This window comes from Manis javanica, chromosome 3, assembly GCF_040802235.1.
Source record: "Manis javanica isolate MJ-LG chromosome 3, MJ_LKY, whole genome shotgun sequence".
Taxonomy (NCBI): Eukaryota; Metazoa; Chordata; class Mammalia; order Pholidota; family Manidae; genus Manis; species Manis javanica.
The window spans coordinates 122893354-122913777 of NC_133158.1; the positions used below are offsets into that span (position 1 = coordinate 122893354).

Sequence of the window (20424 nt, forward strand, 5' to 3'; positions counted from 1 at the left end):
AGGAAAGCCACAAATTTCTGTGTGTTAATTTTGTATCCTGCAACTTTGCTGTATTCCGATAACAGTTCTAGTAGTTTTGGAGTGGAGTCTTTATGGTTTTTTATGTACAATATCATGTCATCTGCAAATAGTGACAGTTTAACTTCTCCTTTACCAATCTGGATTCCTTGTATTTCTTTGTTTTGTCTAATTTCCGTGGCTAGGACCTCCAGTACTATGTTGAATAACAGAGGGGAGAGTGGACATCCCTGTCTTGTTCCCGATCTCAGAGGAAAAGCTTTCAGCTTCTCGCTGTTCAGTATGATGTTGGCTGTGGGCTTATCATATATGGCCTTTATTATGTTGAGGTACTTGCCCTCTGTACCCTTTTGCTGAGAGTTTTTATCATGAATGGATGTTGAATTTTGTTGAATGCTTTCTCAGCATCTATGGAGATGATCATGTGGTTTTTGTCCTTCTTTTTGTTTATGTGGTGGATGATGTTGATGGATATTCAAATGTTGTACCATTCTTGCATCCCTGGGATGAATTCCACTTGGTCATGGTGTATGATCCTTCTGATGTATTTTTGAATTTGGTTTGCTAATATTTTCATGAGTATTTTTGCATCTACGTTCATCAGGGATATTGGTCTGTAATTTTCTTTTTTGGTGGGGTCTTTGCCTGGTTTTGGTATTAGGGTGATGTTGGCTTCATAGAATGAGTTCGGGAGTATTCCCTCCTCTTCTATTTTTTGGAAAACTTTAGGGAGAATGGTTATTATGTCTTCTCTGTATGTCTGATAAAATTCAGTGGTAAATCTATCTGGCTCGGGGGTTTTATTCTTGGGTAGTTTTTTGATTACCGCTTCAATTTCTTTGCTGGTAATTGGTCTGTTTAGATTTTGTGTTCCTTCCTTGGTCAGTCTTGGAAGGTTGTATTTTTTTAGGAAGTTGTCCATTTCTTCTAGGTTTTCCAGCTTGTTAGCATATAGGTTTTCATAGTAGTCTCTAATAATTCTTTGTATGTCTATGGGGTCCATCATGATTTTTCCTTTCTCGTTTCTGATTCTGTTGATGTGTTTTGATTCTCTTTTTCTCTTAATAAGTTTGGCTAGAGGCTTATCTATTTTGTTTATTTTCTCAAAGAACCAGCTCTTGGTTTCATTGATTTTTTTTCTATTGTTTTATTCTTCTCAATTTTATTTATTTCTTCTCTGATCTTTATTATGTCCCTCCTTCTGCCGGCTTTAGGCCTCATTTGTTCTTCTTTTTCCAATTTTGATAATTGTGACGTTAGACTATTCATTTGGGTTTTTTCTTCCTTCTGTAAATATGCTTGGATGGCTATATACTTCCCTCTTAAGACTGCTTTCACTGTGTCCCACAGAAGTTGGGGCCTTGTGTTGTTGTTGTCATTTGTTTCCATATATTGCTTGATCTCTATTTTAATTTGGTCGTTGATCCATTGATTATTTAAGAGCATGTTGTTAAGCCTCCATGTGTTTGTGGGCCTTTTTGCTTTCTTTGTCCAACTTAGTTCTAGTTTTATACCTTTGTGGTCTGAAAAGTTGGTTGGTAGAATTTCCATCATTCTGAATTTACTGAGGCTCTTTTTGTGGCCTAGTATGTGGTCTATTCTGGAGAATGTTCCATGTGCACTTGAGAAGAATGTGTATCCTGTTGCTTTTGGATGTAGAGTTCTATAGATGTCTATTAGGTCCATCTGTTCTAGTGTGTTGTTCAGTGCCTCTGTGTCCTTACTTATTTTCTGTTGGTGCATCTATCCTTTGCAGTAAGTGGTGTGTTGAAGTCTCCTAAAATGAATGCATTGCATTCTATTTCCTCCTTTAGTTCTGTTAGTATTTGTTTCACATATGCTGGTGCTCCTGTGTTGGGTGCATATATATTTATAATGGTTATATCCTCTTGTTGGACTGAGCCCTTTATCATTATGTAATGTCATTCTTTATCTCTTGTTACTTCTTTGTTTTGAAGTCTATTTTGTCTGATAATAGTACTGCAACATCTGCTTTTTTCTCCCTGTTGTTTGCATGAAATATTTTTTCCCATCCTTTGACTTTTAGTCTGTGCATGTCTTTGGGTTTGAGGTGAGTCTCTTGTAAGCAGCATATAGATGGGTCTTGTTTTTTTATCCATTCAGTGACTCTATGTCTTTTGATTGGTGCATTCAGTCCATTTACATTTAGGGTGATTATCGATAAGTATGTATTTATTGCCATTGCAGGCTTTAGATTCGGGATTACCAAAGGTTCAAGGTTAATTCCCTTAATATCTAAGAGTCTAACTTAACTTACTTAGTATGCTCTTACAAATGCAATCTAAAGATTCTTTTCTGTTTCTCCTCCTTTTTCTTCCTCCTCCATTCTTTATATATTAGGCATCATATTCTGTACTTTTTGTCTATCCCTTGATTGACTTTGGGGATAGTTAATTTAATTTTTCATTTGCTTAGTAATTACCTGTTCTACTTTCTTTACTGTGGTTTTATTACCTCTGGTTACAAGTATTCCACCTTAGGAACACTTCCATCTATAGCAGTCCCTCCACAATAGACTGTAGAGATGGTTTGTGGAAGGTAAATTCTCTCAGCTTTTGCTTATCTGGAAATTGTTTAATCCTTCCTTCAAATTTAAATGATAATCTTGCCAGATAAAGTAATCTTGGTTCCAGGCCCTTCTGCTTCATGTCATTAAATACATCATGCCACTCCCTTCTGGCCTGTAAGGTTTCTGCTGAGAAGTCTGATGTTAGCCTGATGGGCTTTCCTTTGTATGTGATCTTATTTCTGTCTCTGGCTGCTTTTAACAGTCTGTCCTTATCCTTGATCTTTCCCATTTTAATTACTATGTGTCTTGGTGTTGTCTTCCTTGGTTCCCTTGTGTTGGGAGATCTGTGGATCTCCATGGCCTGACAGACTATCTCCTTTCCCAGATTGGGGAAGTTTTCAGCAACTACCTCCTCAAAGACACTTTCTATCCCTTTCTCTCTCTCTTCTTCTTCTGGTTATCCCTATAATGCGAATATTGTTCCGTTTTGATTTGTCACACAGTTCTCTCAATATTCTTTCATTCTTAGAGATCCTTTTTTCTCTCTGTGCCTCAGCTTCTTTGTATTCCTCTTCTCTAGTTTCTGTTTCATTTATTGTCTCCTCCACTGTATCCAACCTGCTTTTATTACCCTCCATCGTGCTTTTCAACGATTGGATCTCCGATCTGAATTCATTCCTGAGTTGTTGGATGTCTTTCTGTACCTCCATTAGCACGTTGATGATTTCTATTTTGAACTCCCTTTCTGTAAGAGTCATGAAGTCCATGTCATTTAAATCTTTCTCAGGAGGTGTATTAATAATTTTACTCTGGATCAGGTTTCTTCTGCGTTTCCTATTTGTATATGGCGCCCTCTAGCGTCCAGAAGCTCTATTCTGGAGCTGCTGAGCCCCTAAAGCATTGTCGGGGGTTGCAGGGGAGTGGTACTGGGGGTAGGAAAGAGCTGTTCCCCGCTTCCCGGCTGCTGTGCCTTTCTCCACTGCCTGAACCAGTGGGCCAAGCACACAGGTATAAACTTTTGTCCCAGAGCAGCCGGATATGGATCCCTGCTTTCCACAAGTGGCCGGAATCCCAGTCTCCCCAGGAACTCCACCTCTCCCAGTTTTCCAACCCTGTAATCAGAAGAGTATGATGAAAGCACCATGAAATGTAGGTTTCTGCTCCCAGGGCAGATCTCCAGAGCTAGGTATTCAGCAGTCCCAGGCTTCCACTACCTCCCTGCTCAGTTTCTCTTCCTCCTGCCGGTGAGCTGGGCTGGGGGAAGAGCTCGGGTCCTGCTGAGCTCAGCTTTGGTACGTTTCCCCGTTCGCTGAGGTCTGCTCTTTTCTCCAGGTGTATGCAGTCTGGCGCCATCCTCTTTCCTGTTGCTCTCTCAGGATTAGATGCACCAACTATATTTTCTAATTGTATATGGTTTTAGGAGGAAGCCTCTATGTCTCCTCTCACGCCACCATCTTAAATCCTTTTTCACTGTATACTTTTAACCACCACTTTGGTAACCCCTTTATTTTCCCCATCTGAAAATGATTATTTCTTAATCTCTACAACTCCTAACAAAGTCACTTACTATATAGTGTAATATGTGACATCTCTTCCAATGGATTTTTTAGGAAAATTATCTTTTATATACTTCTAATTTCTCCTTTCCTTGAAGGTAGACATTTGGTTAAACAAGAAAAAGTAAGCAAGGAGAACAAATTTTTTTTTTTAAAAGACCTCAGTACGGGAATGTAAATTAGTTCCACTATTGTGGAAAGCAGTATGGAGGTTCCTCAAAAAGCTCAAAATAGACATACCATTTGACCCAGGAATTCCACTCCTAGGAATTTACTCTAAGAATGCAGCAGCCCAGTATGAAAGAGACAGATGCACCCCTATGTTTATCACAGTACTATTTATAATAGCCAAGAAATGGAAGCAACCTAAGTGTCCATCAGTAGATGAATGGATAAAGAAGATGTGGTACATATACACCATGGAATATTATTCAGCCATAAGAAGAAAACAAATCCTACCATTTGCAACAACATGGATGGAGCTAGAGGGTATTATGCTCAGTGAAATAAGCCAGGCAGAGAAAGACAAGTACCAAATGTTCTCACTCATATGTGGAGTATAAGAACAAAGAAAAACTGAAGGAACAAAACAGCAGCAGAGTCACAGAACCCAAGAATGGGCTGACAGTTACCAAAGGGAAAGGGACTGGGGAGGATGGGTGGGAAGGGAGGGATAAGGGTGGGGAAAAAGAAAGGGGACATTACAATTAGCATGTATAATCTGCGGGGGAATGGGGAGGGCTGTGCAACACAGAAGACAAGTACTGATTCTACAGCATCTTACTATGCTGATGGACAGTGACTGTGATGGGGTATGTGGGGGGGACTTGGTGAAGGGGGGAACCTAGTAAACATAATGTTCTTCATGTAATTGTAGATTAATGGTAACAAATATATATATATATATATATATATATATATATATATATATATATATTTAACACACACACACACACACAAAAGACCCCAGTACCCAAATAATAGAAGTCAGAAATCTCTGGTTCTGAAAATATTGTAAAGTGAACTCTTTGAAATAATAAAATGCTAGGAGCTACTTTAAAAACACACAGAATAATAGGATGTTAAATTAGAAGAATTTAATTAATTATTGGCAGATTGGTGGTGTTTCCCAACCCCCAGTTCATTTCATAAAAAAGAGCTTCTCACCAAAAACCAGATGAAAAGATTTTTATAAGGTTATAAGAATGCCAAGATTTGCCTTCTTAAGGCAGAAAAGAAAGTAGGAAGTACTTTTCACTCATGGGATTGGAGGGTAAATAATGGTAAAGAACAGGCTAGAAGATACCGGGAAAGAAGAAAGTTTGTTCACTGCTGGTGGGAAGGAACACTTGTATGGTCACCCCAGAGAGGTACCAGCATATACTAAAACTCACATACTCCATGTTGAAGCAATTCTACTTTTGGGAATACATCCTAGAGAAATCTTATATATATGCTTAAGGGGACATACACAGAATGTCCTGTTACTTTACTTGCAAATACAACAAAAACTGTTAACTCTTTTAATGTCTACAACATGTAACAATATGCTTAATGTCTGCAGATAGAGGAATGGATAAACTGTAGCTTAAGACTGACAATGAAAGAGCATATATTAGTAAAATGAATGAAGTACAACTAAATGTATCAGTATCAAAAGGCCTTAAAAGTGCAAATACTGAGTGAAAGGAAAGAAGGAAAGTTGCAGAAAAATATGAGAATAAGTATCTTTTATGTAAATCTTTAAAACATATGAACAATATCTTGGTTATGGTTATGTGTTTATGTAATAAAAGTCTGGACTGGATATTCATGAGAGTGTTGTTTTGGGAACAACAGAATGGACTTCATTTTTATCAGTTATGTTTTATTTGGAGAACAATTTGAAGTAAAGATGAACATGTGATTCAGGGTGGAGGATATGTGTTTATTGATTATAGTATTCTCTGTATTTCACTGAAATTTTAGAATCTTTCTCAAAAAATAACAGGATTACTTAAGAGGTGGAACAAAATGATAAGCTTTATGCAACTAATTAATGAGATTTTTTAAGTTAAAAAATAACTAAATCATACATGGTTTCTTTTCAAAGAATGTGAATAAAACAAAACATACCTGCTGTGTGCTTGGATAGTATGGTTGACGTAAAGAAAACAGTCCCCTAATCAACTGATGTAAACCACAGTGCAACACAGAGGAAAGAGTATAGGTTTTTATAAGCAGTAAGACCTGGCTTCCCAGTTTTGTTCCACCAGTAATTTAACCTCTTTGAGCTTTAGCTTTAGACATTTCATCTATAAAATATGGATAATAATATTTATTTCATGAGAGCATGAGGCATAAGTAAGTTTATAAAATGTGAGCCAACCTGATGTACACAGGAAATGACAGCTGCTGCTGACCATGACACTTGTTACTAGTAACTGAAGAGAGGTGACCTGGAATGCTACATGGAGACTCCCAGGGTAGAATGAGTCAAAGGATAAACACTGGTTGCTGTCTTCAGTATGTGGTCAGGGCAGAGAACCTTGATCTTAAACCCTAGAGCCAGTTAGTCAAATAGAAATTAAAATACGTAACATCTAGTACCTGCTTTAAAATATCCTAGGAAGAGATTACCAAAATGCTGATTACTGAAAACGGGTAGTGGGCATACAGGATTCATTATGATAGTATCTCCACTTTTATGTAATCTTAGAAAAGGAGGGAAAGAAAGAAGGAACAAACAAGTCAAAGATCCAATGCAAAAAAAGCAAGTTAACCTAGAATGGAGGAAAGAAATTCTCCCAGCTATCCTGGTTTGGTTAAAACAATCGCTTATGATTAACCAATCCCTTTATTCCGACTGTATGAATGTCATTCTGTAGGCAACATGAAGTGTTGCTGTGGCTGCAGAGCTGGGTATGGACATTCCCCCTACAGATGTGGTGGTATATATTTCTTACAAATCAAGAACTTTTCTGTACATTTACATGAAAAAAAAGTTTTATTAATATAGAAAAACATTTTTGAGGTACAGCAGAAACTGCTACTTGGACAACAATATCCAGTCTTTGCTTCTTTCTCATAGTAATAGAGACTCTCAAAGTAATAGAGCTTCTAGGGGGACATGGACACACAGAATACTAACTGTATTTCCCAGCCCCCTCACACCTAGGTTTGGCCATCTGATCTGGTTAAAGGGATGTGAACAGAAATGAGGAGGGCAACTTTTGGGTTATGCCTCTTCCCACCCTCTCTTCCCCTTCCCTCTTCTTGCTGGCCAGAAATATGAACTTGGTGGCATGAGAGGAAGCAGGTATCTTAACCCATACGCTGAAAACCAAATTTTGAGAATGGCAGAGTAACAAGATAGGGGTTAGAACCAATATACCAGAGCTAACTACTAGTCTTTTATGTGTGACTGAAAATAAGAAATAAACTTATTTTAGCCTTTGGCTTTGTTTTAGTAGATGAACCTTCTTCTAAGACAAGAGACTTCACATTTTCTAAATACATCAAACTTAATAATCCACTGCATAGGCCTAATTATATATCATCTAAGCTAACAAAGCAGAAACCTTAAAGAAATACAATACTTGGACCTATTTTAATTTCTTTTCCAAAATTCCATGCATATGACTTGCTTTTTCCTCCTTGTACCAACTTCTATCCTCATACTTGGCTGCTTAAAAATTTCTAGAATATGACACACTTAATTTTTCCAAGAGCCAAATAAAGACATGGTATCCCAAGTTGGCCACAGGAGGGCAGTTTTTACTAGCAGAGCTTATCCTCTAGGAGCATTCCACTCACAAAACTAATTTACTCCCCACCCCCGTCACTTTGTTCTAAAAATCTGAGGAGAATGAAGAAGTCTGACATACTATTGGGAAAATCCTATGCGTAGTAAAGACACAAGGAAGGCTCTTAAGTAGCACACTATCAATCCCAAACTAGGTTTTCCTTTTTTTTAACAACACAGTATTTTGGTCTAGAACCTAAACTCACCAACTCTTTTCTTCCCATTCCACAGTGCTTCTCTCTGTATTCCTAATTTCCTAATAGTTTCAAAAAGTAGATATTTTGTTCTCTATTTTCATAAATACCTCACTTTGATTCATGCTTTAATTCAATGTTTCTATTTCTCCCCTCCTTGTGCAAGTCAGAATTTACTTTAGCAACTGAGGTAAGGATTCTGTATGTGGTTTTCCCTCCAGATGTTGAAAAATACAGCCAACTGCAATTCAGTTCTCAGTAATAACTGTTATCACGGTACTCATGCATGCATACACTGGATTTATCTTCAGTCACTAACAGCTACTATTATTTACTAAGTGACTGACTGCTTTGTGTTAGGCCCCTTGTACAGAACCATCTCTAATAATTCTCCTACAACTCTGAAGGACTAAGGGTATTAATCCATTTTACTAGATAAGAAAAAAAGGTTCAGAGACATAAACCTGAGTGTCTTACACAAGTAATGAGTGGCTGAGATCTGAGATGTGTAACAAGCTCTAATTACAAAGTTCATGCTCCTTTCATTCTGCCATCTGCTTCCTTCCCATTGAGCCCATTAATTCCTCAGCTATTCCTTTTCATAGCAAAAGCAGCACCTCTCTCCACTTTCATGACAAAGAATAAGCTATGCTCTATTATGCCTAAATTGTACGGAAGGTAAAACAGCACCACTTTTCTCACCCTTCAGTTTCCTGCGAGTTTCTAGAAATGCACTTCAGCAATCACCAGGGACAGTCTGTACTTGCAGACAGCTCTTTTCTTGAATCCAAAGCATGTCCTAAATTTCCTGGAGAAGCAGGAAATCTTTTCTCATGCTTTAGTACTGCTTCTCTGTAGTTCTTTTACACTCTTCTGGGGCTTTTCTTTTCATATGCCTTGAACTTTATTCAGGGTATCCTAGCACAAATCCATTCACTTTCTCTTAGTCCTAACACTGCCATTAGGTAGATAGCAATGTGACAAGAAAGTCAATACAGCTGTTCAGCATTACTGAATCATTTGTGAAATACAAAGTGGCAGAAAGTAGAAACTAACTTGTCTAGAGCTTCTGAGCATAAACAGCAATGCTATGTTGACTCAGAAACCCAAATCTACTGATACCATGTACCTCTAGGTAAAGCAAAATAGACTCTGAAGAACACAAGGGATGTACCTGAGTAGGGAGTCCAGATAACAATGACTGATTCATGAAAGGACTGACAAAGTACTTATCCCAAAGGCCAAAGGAAGAGAGGGAGCTTTGGGATGCAGGTGGGAGTGCCTTAGCGATCCTGACCATAGAAGCCCCAAAGCCAAATTTGATTCTGTAGTTCCATGGTTCCTAAATGTGCCTATCCATGTGAATCAGTAGGAGAGCTTATTAAAAGTCCACATTCCCAGGGCCCCCAGGGAGATTCTGAATCAGTAAAGTTGAGATGGGGGCCTTGGTATCTAGATGTTTTTAATAATCAGATCAGTCTTATGACCAGATAAGCTTGGGAAAGTAGATAATGGAGTGTTACAGATTTCAAAACCATCTATATAACACTATGAATTTTTATCTCAATTCATATGTAGCTATCTAGACTAACCAAATAGCTAAAACCTTTTCTATTTTAAAGGATGCCTCTCAAAACAATTCATTTCCCCTACACGGGCTGGCTTTCAAGTTCAGAAACAAACACTTAACACACAATAATCTTAATACCTTTAGAACATACCTGCTCAAAAGTGAGATAATAAACTCTGGGAATTCTGAAAGCATGCTTAGGTTCCAGACAATGGATCACAAATTTTAGTTAGATCTGGGATAAGTTTTGGAATTAGCAGACCTGGGTTTAAATCCTCTGTCACTTATTAATTGTATGCTCCCAAGGAAGATACTTAATCTCTCAGAGCCACAGTGTCCTCATTTGTAAAATGGGTGGGGAAAGGGGGTATATATCAACCTTGCCAGGTTGTTTAAGCATTATAGACAGTGTACTAATAAGGGCATGACCTACTTAGGCATTCATAAGCACTACTTATGCAGGCAAACATTCATCTATACTGTTTCACAGTTCTCCACAATACAGTAAATCCTCACACCTCCATATCATAAAAAGATAAACTCTCTATAGAGACAAGAATCATTACAGAGATAATATAGGCTGGACATCAGATAGCACTCTCCTATCAGAAGTAAACAGAATAGTAGACCTCGGTCCTGTCAATTAACCCATTTTAGACTTGAATTAAGTGGGAAGTTGTGCCCATGAAATCAATCACCTTCACTGACAGGGAGAGAACACAGCATTCCTCTGCCTCTGCTGTTCCTGGACCCTCTATAATACATGTTCTGCTCATGGCAATGAGCAGATGGGTTTAACATCGCTGACTTGCTTTACTAACGGGGATTTCATCTACAGTTTTTCTGGGTTCAGCAACCCTGTCACCCTGAATCTTTTCAGCACTTCTCAATTATATAGGCAAACAACATTCACTCACATGTTGACTTCCCCATCCCTACCCAATACAAACCTTGGAGGGCTGAATCTTTGGTGCCTGGGCAGTCCCTTCTCCAGCCGTTATGACCTGTTTTTGAGGGGATACAGCTATCATGTGACCCCCTTTCACAGTCACATACTGAGGGAGTGGTGAATGGCTGGCAGCTCCTGTTGTGGGTACATGAGAGGCTTCCCCAGGCTCCTGCTTGATGATTACCTTGCAACAAACATGATAATGACATTGAATCAGCATCCCATGAAGAAAGCTAATACCTGCATCTATTCTGTTCACAGCACTTGCTGAATCAATGAAGCATGGTCTGTAAGGAATGACTCCACAGCACAAAGCTACTGCTTACATATAGCCTGTAACTGCAATTACAGGGACCAAAAGTGGGTCTGGACTTGATCCTGGGTATCTGCAAACTTAACCTAGTCTTTTATTTCAGATATTGGTGGCACAATGGCAGCGGAGAGAAACACATATACCATTTGTGCTCTCTGAAGTTCCCACCTTGGTGGACTCCAAGGACTGCCATGTGGGCACTACTAAACGAATAGAAGCATGTCAGAAGTAGGGTCTGGTCTTAGAATTAAGCCATAGTAAAAAAGTTACATGTTGTTGGGGTAGTGTCAGTCAACTTCAACATTCTACAAAAGAGATCATGTAACCAGGCCATATTGACTTGTGGGATAATGCCCTAATCAGGACTTACTTTTGTGAGAGCTCCAAGTCCTCCAGTTATAGGCTTGGGGCTTTGAACCTTAGGGTGACTCCCAATTGGGCAAAGAGGTGGCATAGATGCAAACAAAGAATCCTCCTGCTGTGTATGTAAAAATACACATTGTACAATTAGGATAAAATGAGTGATTTCAGATATCCTAGGCATTTATATTTAATACAAAACTGACATCTCTAGCAACATAAGAAACTAAAAAACAAAACCAAAAGCCCAAAACTCTTTGGGGTCTTGCAAGCTCCCACACCTGCATTTTAATATTGTTTTAGATAACAAATGCAAAGAAAGGCTATAACATGGCAAGAACCCACTCATCGTGCCCACTCCCATCATGTGACCTCCAATATTTGGTTGACTATTGGTCTGCATGTCTAGGCACCTGTCAGATGGTAAGCTACTAAAGTCAGGCACTGTATTTTGTTTCTTTTCTATCCCTACAGCCTAAGCACTATATAAATAAATAAACAGGTTACTATTTCAGTATATATTTCTTTTAATATTACTCACAACTTGATTTGTTATCTTTACTCCAAATGAATACCCAGGTCATGGGGATATTTTTCAAAAAAGATTTAAAAAACAAAACAACAGAAAACTTGAACAATCAGCAAATACAAAACAACAAAGGTCAACATTCAGAAATACTGTCACTTGTCTCTAATTTTCAAATGCAAAATGTAAAATCTCAGTGGCCATTTGCCATAAATAAATGTTAGGGGCAAGAAACAAAGTTAAGAACACTGCTTAGCTGTGTAAGGAAAAGATCATCAACAAACAAAAATAGAGTGGCAAAGAATTAAGACCTTCAAGGGAATCATTATAATTCTGGGATTCATATGACACAAATTACACTGAATTTAGAGAAAAACCTTGTCTGGAGTCAGGCAACTATTCAATACCATCACATAAAGTGCCTAAATATAGGAAATGCTGTGTTAGCAATGGTCCCATAGAAAATGACCTTTGAATTCTCAGAAGTTCTCAGACAGGAGTTTACACCCCAAGGCTCTAGCCCAAAAGCAGCCACTACAAAGACAGGGAGGCTGAATGGGAGGCAAACAGCAGGGGCTGTCCTCTCCAGGGAGCACAGACTGTGCCCTGATCTGGCAAGTCAGATCCTATTTAAAGCTCTAAATTTCAAAGAACTTCTTACCCTGATGAAGGAAAAAATTGTGGAAAGGTAAGAATTATTTTCAGGTAGCTAACAGTTGACATGTAGAAAAGGAAATATACTTATTTACTCATTATTGGTGCAAATATTGGGGAAAGAAAAGAATATATTGCCAGATGAATATTTTTTAAATGAAAAATGTGTATCAAAGCTGTCCAAAAAATTATAGTAAATTTCCAAATAGATAAGGGATAACCAACTGACAGAAGTGTTGAGAAACATTTTCCACACTAGGAAAAGATCAAGGGTAAGATGGGTGAGGGGAGCTAGAGCAGACTGCCTTCAAGATACTTATTCATGTGAAGATTCTGCTTTATGAAATTCCCATTAACAACTGGCAAATTCTTACTGAGTTTGAAAATACTGTTTTCAGAAACTAGCGATGTACAATAAAGCAATAAAATGTTACCTTGACAGCAGATGTAACAAAACTACTTCCATGAATTTTAGGAATAGGGGAACCTGTTCCTTGAGAGGCCTGAGAGGCAGTAGAGAGTTTGTTTGTAGGACTTCCTGATAAGGCAGATTTAAAAATAAAGTAAAATTTACAAAATGGAATTTTAGAGCATTTTCACCATCTTTCCATTTTTCCCACTATTTATTTTTAATTTCTAAGGGCTGAAAACTTAAAACTATGAAATTATCATAGAAAAAAACATTTAAGGATTCATCCTACAAAGCTGACCACTAACTTATAAAGGGACAAGAAGCTAGTAATGACACACAGAAGAATAAGTAGACATTATATACTCTACTTCTTATATAAAAAGAGATACTAAAACATCATGGTATTGGGTAATTTAACAATGTGCCAAAATGTATGCTCCCTCAACGTAGTTTTATTAGAAAGTTGTACCTATTCCAAAATACTGCCAAAATTAAACATTCTACACTCAGTCTACTACTGTCTTTAGGGTCTGATAAAAGTAAGTTATATTATTTACAGTCAGTAATAAGTCAAGACCAAAAATTGTATTTCACCACCTATTCCATTTACCAAACTTGCCTGCAAAGACTTCTGGCTGATTCTTAAAAATAAACATCCTTAAAGGACACCTATTTGGCTTCCTAAGTATATGCAAAAAGCTATTTAGGTGATCTCTGAACGTAGCATTTTTAAAATTACTTCCACAATTATAATCATCGTTAAAGGACATAACTTTTCCAAAAAACTACCTGGAGAAGCCCACCACACAGAGTTCAGTTTCCGTGCAACATACAAAATTTATCTTATTCAAAGAAAAGTAAAGATCACTTTTTTTATTTGACTGGGGAGAAATACTATATAGCTTACATAGGTTTTCTTGTTCTAAAGTTTAATTTGGAAAAAGTTAATAACCTCACTGCTTACAGGCTCAAAAAAGAATGTCTTCCAAATGAAAACAAATCAACTCCTTGTTTTTTTCAGAAAATTAAGATGGCTCCATTTTTATCTTTGGAAAATAAAAGAAAACTTAAGTAAATTCCTAAAAATATAACTTCTACAGAAACTAAATCTTTTCCTCAAAGAAACAGCACTGGAGTTACTCTTCTAGATCCACTCCTCTTGTGTATGGATAAAGATTTCCTCCTGCAATCAGAGGGCTACTAAGTCACACTAGCACTTGATTTTAAAAACAATGAAATATTGTACAATTATTGACAAATTTTGAGCAAACACACACCTGCACTGGGAGTGGTGGCTCCTATAACCTGCCCTGGCTTGTCCATGATAACATAAGGATTATTAATAACAGAGCTCGCAGTGCCTTGCTTCACATGGATAGGAGTGGAAGTTGGGGTTCGAGGCAGTGGTGATGGACTTGGAGTTGATATAGGGGAACCTTTATTAATAAAAAAGAGAAAAGAGAAACAAAATAAGCTAAACAAAATAGATACATTCAACCCATCTAAGAAGATATTGAAGATAACGGAAGAGAGGCAGGGCTGCCAGGACAAAAGTGACAAACTGGGGAAAGAGACAGGACAGTTGCAGGTGCTGAGCAGCAGCAGAGGAACTGAGGCCGGGGACCAGTGTGCTTCACTCTCTCCATCCTCATCTGTGGACCAGCAGCACCAGCATCAGAACCATTAGGGAGCTTGTTAGAAACCGTTTCTGAGGTCCTCAGACCACTGAATATAAATCTATATTTTAACATGATTCCCCCACCCCACCCTCTACCCCAACAGGTGCATTAAAATTAAAAAAGCAGTGCTTTACATAACAGTGTGGAACTGCTGATCCCTAGACAGAAAACCTCTTAAGTTGGATGGGTTGTTATAATACTGGTCATAACTTGAAGACACTGAAATTAGGAAGGGAATAAGTAAACAGCTAGACTTAGGAACCAGGAGTCTTGATCTGCAATTAATTTCTAATAGGAAAATATAAAACTCACCCACCCAAAAGTCTATGTCAATACTATGTCACAGCCACAATCCAGAGAGATTCATGTTCCCACAAAATACTCTCAAAGGTTACCAATGTACAGTTAAACACCCTCAATTATTTTTTTATTCATCAAATTTGTCTTCCTGAATTTCTCTAAACTTCAAACCATTTATATGTCAGCCTATTCTACCTCTGAAGCAGCAAGTTCTAAAACACTTCTAACTGGTAAGGAGAACTCTCTGTTCTTTCCTTTCATCAATTTCAAAGATTTGGATCATATTTCTCCTTGGCATCAAAGACTCCTTTTTACCTTCTTCACTTAAGTATTATTTCGAAGCCTCCCACTGCCTACATATTTCTGTTGACTCTCTTTCATGCCCATTTTGAGGTGGTACAGCCAAAATCATAAAGTATATTCCCACCAGAAGTTTACCTAACATAAATGTGAAACTGTCATGAGGTAACGGACAATTCAAACTCAGCGAAAATGAAGCCTCACAACAACCTAATAATAATAGGAATGAGTAATTTTCTAGTGTGGTTAGAAAGTATAAAAGGTACTTCAATTCCAAACCAATTTCAACCCTTGAAGCTTAATGCCAAATCAAAAAGCCTCTAATTTTTTTCTATTGCTAACTTCCATACATCATCTGTTACTGGTTTCTATTACCAGTTTCCATATATGATTCCAAAACTTAATTCCTGCTTCAGTTTCAACCATACATCCTAGCAAACATTTAACCTGTGCTGATTCTAGGAGATGAAAATTTGACTGCTTTGAATTTCCTTTCTTTCCTGATTCAAAAATTATCTCCACATGAATGACTTTTGTTTTTGCTTTGTGACAGCTTTGCTTTGCTCATCAATAGTGTTTAGCTCAAATGTTAAATATACAAAACCATGCTTAGAAGAACTTAAAAAAAAAAATCCATTGTACTTTGTTTTGTCATTCCAACAATTTCTACACATATCAACTTCACACACATCATCTGCATACCTGAAACAATCTTGCAGCTCATGGTGATAGGCTGGAAGGATTTTCCAGGTGACTCAGGATTAGGAACCTGACTTTGTGGCACAATTTTGCAGCTTGATGCTATTGGCTGAAAAGCTGAATTGCCATGAGAACAAAATGTAACTTTCTGGGATGTTGTCATTTTGGTGGGTGTTCGTTCCAGTGAAGATGGCAAAGAATAAAATGTAGTGTGCCTCTCAGCTTCAGTGTTGGCTGGGAATCCTGCTTTAAATGAAACAGACAAATGGTAAGTCATCAATTACTTTGAAATAAAACCTTATCACTGTAGGAAAAGAATGAAACAATTATAATCCCCTATCATTTCAACAACTATTTAAACCATTCACATTTACCAGTAGTAAAATAAATACAATCAACAGTACTTATTGCCCCTTTATACATTTTTGGATGAAATATAAGTATCATCCCTAGAATCATTTCATTAAAATGCTTCTTTCAAAAGATTAGAGAATAATATATAATATAAAAGTAAATAAATTTATTAAGTTCTCCCATTTTTTATATATGAATTGAAAAACTGTTCAGAGAAGAGGAAAAACTCAAAAGCATTCACTTAATCTAATGATGTTCTATCTTACTAAATGCTAATAAAGATGCAACTAAAATTTAAAGAGGAATATGGTTGAGATTTTTGTAAAATAATTAGTTTTAACATTACATCAAAATATAGGCTTAGAGATTAAACTAATATAATTTGGAATCAATTTTATATCTTATATGGATGTTATGTAAGTAAATGGATGTTGTATTGATAAGTATCTAAATACTTAATTATATACTTAAATACTCATTAAATGAAAAAAAATGCCATAGCCAAAATACATTTGTTGATGATGAATCTTATACTACATTTTCAAGTACTTAATATTCAAGTTTTTTGTTCATACAATTAAGGACTGAACCAGAAAGTCTTCCTGTAATGTATTAGAAGAAACTATCACAATCATCAAAGAATAAAAATTCAGTGCTTTTTGGTGAGCTCTGAATTCTATAAAAAGTCAATAGAACTTTATGAAAAAACTTTTCTGAAAGGAGTAAGGATTTGGTATTTTCATAACAGGACTATATAGTAATGCCTATTTATGGAAAATTTATTCTCCACATACTCTTAGGTCTCTAAAGGCAGCAGTTCAACATCGTATTATGCAAATGAGAGAAAATAGTGTCCCAGAATGACTCCTCCATACGAGGAAAACAGTGCATTTCCATACAAGAAAAAAATATATTACCTTTCTCTATAGAGGTATCAGGTACTGGCTCATGTGACTGCTTTATTGGTGAGGAAGCTTTCACTGGGGCTGGAATGGTCAAAGGCAAAGATGGTGGGGCATCAGAGATGTCTGACTCGGAGGACTGAGGATAAATGGAGTCTTCTCCAAGGGAGTGCCGGTGGAGCTCAACATCCACTACCTACACAATTAGGCAACAGCTGGGCTCATGAATCCATCATCAATGCCACAGAAAGCCCCAAACTGTCTAAGAACATGTTACTCTAAGAGATGTGACAAATGATTTCTAATCATACTTCAAAGACAGTTTCAATCTCAAGAACAAAAGGACTTAGACCAGAATCTAATCTAGTCTGGTTTATTACCAGATAACTCAGTGAAACCAATCATTAAATTGAGGCCTTTCCATTTGCTGTTTCTACATCTTGGAACAGTCTTTCCCCAAATCTTTGCATGACTACCTCTTTCTCATCATAGGTCTCAAATATCATTTTCTCAGAGAGGTTTTTCCTAATCAACTTACCTAAAGCAACCCCCTTCTCTCCCAGCTCTCTTTTTTATAGCACTTATTTGTAACTGAAATTAACTCATTTGCTTCTTTGTTTACTGAATAACTTTTCCCTGCTCCAACACAATCAAGCACAGAATTCCTTGAGAGTAGTAGCTATCTTATTCACTTCCGTGTCCTTAGTACCTGGACTAGTGTCTAGCATATAGTACATACTTGATAAATATTTTCTAATATAATGCAGTATATTTCCTTAAACAGAGTAAAATTTAACTAGTTAATCCTAATTATAATGACTACTGCTGATCTATGATGAGCTAAAAAAAAATTAGGGGGTATATGGGAAGGAAAAACAAAGTTGGAGGTTTCACACTTAGTGATTTCAAAACTTATTACAAAGCCACAGTAATCACAACTGTGGTACTGGTATAGAGAAGGACATACCACTGGAACAAAATACCACCCTCACATACATTACCAACTTATTTTTGACAAGAATGCCAAGACCATTCAATGAGAAAAGGATAGTTTTTTCAACAAATGGCTGGGAAAACTGAATATCCACATGCATCAGAATAAAGGTAGACCATTATCTTAGGCCATATACAAAAATTAACCTGAAATTGATCAAAGACCTAAATGAAGATCTTAAACAATAAAACTCTTAGAAGAAAATATAGGGGCAAAGTTTCATGACACTGGAATTGGCAGTGATTTCTTGGTATCACACAAAAAGCACAGACCACAGCAAAATTAAATGCTGTGACTAAAAAGGACAAAATCAACAGAGTGAAAAGTCAATCCACAAAAGGACAGAAAATAATTGTAAATCATACATCTGATAAAAAATTAATATCAAGAATATAGAGAGAACTCCTAAAACTCAACAACAAAAAACAAACAATTCAATTAAAAAATGGCAAAGGGTTTAAACAGACATTTCTCCAAAGAAGATATACAAATGGCTAACAAGCACACAAAAAAGGTGCTTAACATCAACAATCATTACAGAAGTGCAAACCAAAACCACAATGAAGTACTATCTCACACCCATTAGGATGGCTACCAAAAAAACAGAAAACAAAAAGTTCTGGTTAAGATGTAGAGAAATTGAAATTCTTGTGCACTATTGGTAGGAATATAAAATAGTGCAGCTGCTATTGAGGAGTGTGGCAGTTCCTCAAATATTTTTATTAAAAATACAACTTCTGGGTGTATATACCCAAAAGAACTGAAAACAGTTACTCTAACAGATATATCTTTCTACGACATTCTTAGCAGCAATATTCATAATAGTCAAAAGATGGAAGCAACTCAAATGCTGACAGATAAATGGATACACAAAATATAGTGTGTATATATACATATATATACACAACAGACTAGTATTTAGCCTCTTTAAGAAAGGAAATTCTGACACATGCTATAACAGGGACGAACCTTGAGAACATCATGCTAAGTGAAATATTTTAGTCACAAAAACAAACACTGCTTGATCCCACTTACATGGTACCTAGAACAGTTCAATGCACAGACTCAGAAAGCAGAAGGGTGGTTGCCAGGGGCTGGGGGGACAGGGCAATGGGGGTTAGGGTAAATGGGGACGGTTTCAGTTTTGGAAGATGAAAAGAGTTGTGGAGAGGGACAGTAGCAATGACTGCCTAAAAATGTGAATGTATTTAACACCACTTAATTGCATGCTTAAAAATGGTTAAAATGGTAAATCTGATGTGTACTTTATCACAGTTTTTTAAAAAAAGAAACAAGAAAGGAAGATAAACTTATTGGTGTTCATTTTTTTCCTAATTAAGAATGAAGATCAGTTTTCATTCTACTTGTTCCCAAATAATACTATAGCAAAAAAGCCTACCGTCTCTGCTCCAAGAGTCTGCAAGCCAGTGTAAGTTCTATCCAGCTATTGAAAGACAAGAGGAAGAGTGTTAAATTCCATTGTACTTATAAATCTGAGGACACAGTCTTATCTAAAACCCCTTTCACCACGATTCTTCATACTGTAGGATCTATTTTTTCATAATGTAAACTATCAATTTCATAATGTAAACAATCAAAGACTAAGTTCTAAAAACCTATTCTAAGAATAATCTAAAAATGGAGGAAATTTTATACAAAAAAGATGTTTACTGCAGCACTACCTATAACCACAAACTGAAAACAACATACACATCCAGCAATAGCAAATGCTTAAGTAAACCATGAACCATAACTGTGAAGTATTATGCAGACATTTAGATGATGTTCACAAAGACTATGTAGAAATATTTTAAAAGACAGGAGAAAAATACACATGCAGTGTGATGACACAATTATATACTTTGGCTATATATACTGAGCACTTTTGAAAAAATAAATGTGAGCTGAGGTAGTGTAGGCAATGCTAATCACTCCCAATGCAGCAGCACCATGGTAAGAAAGAAGTATAAATGAAGTACTGTTGATAATATAAACAAAGAAGTTTACAATTACATGCAACAGGGCTAAATTATTATTCCTGTATTTTAATTTTTGTCATCATTTAAAAAAAAGGATCTGTGGCAGCGTATCAATGTAAATATTATACAGTAAGATCAATTTAAGAAAAATGACTAAGTTGGGTAGAAAAGAAAGATGGAAGGAAAAATATGAAGCCAACGAGTAAGTTAGTAGGTAGGTAAGTAAACAGAAAACTCTAAATGCTTGCAAGAGGTAGATGTCAAGTGGCTGAGTTACTTAGCAGCCAACACAGAGAGGACAACTTGATCATGAGATCTAGTGTTCATAAGAGAAAAGGTAATACAGGATGG

At 36.7% G+C, this 20424-nt stretch overlaps 1 protein-coding gene across 19 annotated transcripts in view; it reads right to left on the reverse strand.

Annotated features, from left to right (window-relative positions):
- Window positions 1–20424, reverse strand: part of YEATS2 (YEATS domain containing 2) — a 114632-nt gene that overhangs the window by 40794 nt on the left and 53414 nt on the right. For 16 of the 19 annotated variants that reach the window (XR_012129339.1, XR_005062903.2, XR_012129338.1 and 13 more), the window contains 7 exons: window positions 19494–19538; window positions 17116–17296; window positions 15848–16090; window positions 14144–14302; window positions 12889–12992; window positions 11285–11392; window positions 10603–10785 (listed from right to left, as the gene is read on the reverse strand). Coding sequence is in view for 15 of the 19 variants with exons in the window: in XM_037024185.2 (XP_036880080.1) it covers window positions 10603–10785; window positions 11285–11392; window positions 12889–12992; window positions 14144–14302; window positions 15848–16090; window positions 17116–17296; window positions 19494–19538 (1023 nt within the window). In the remaining 4 variants the exon portion in view is untranslated. The remainder of the gene's footprint in view (window positions 1–10602; window positions 10786–11284; window positions 11393–12888; window positions 12993–14143; window positions 14303–15847; window positions 16091–17115; window positions 17297–19493; window positions 19539–20424) is intronic. The other 3 variants (XM_037024187.2, XM_037024186.2, XM_037024191.2) reach the window with 1 other exon arrangement.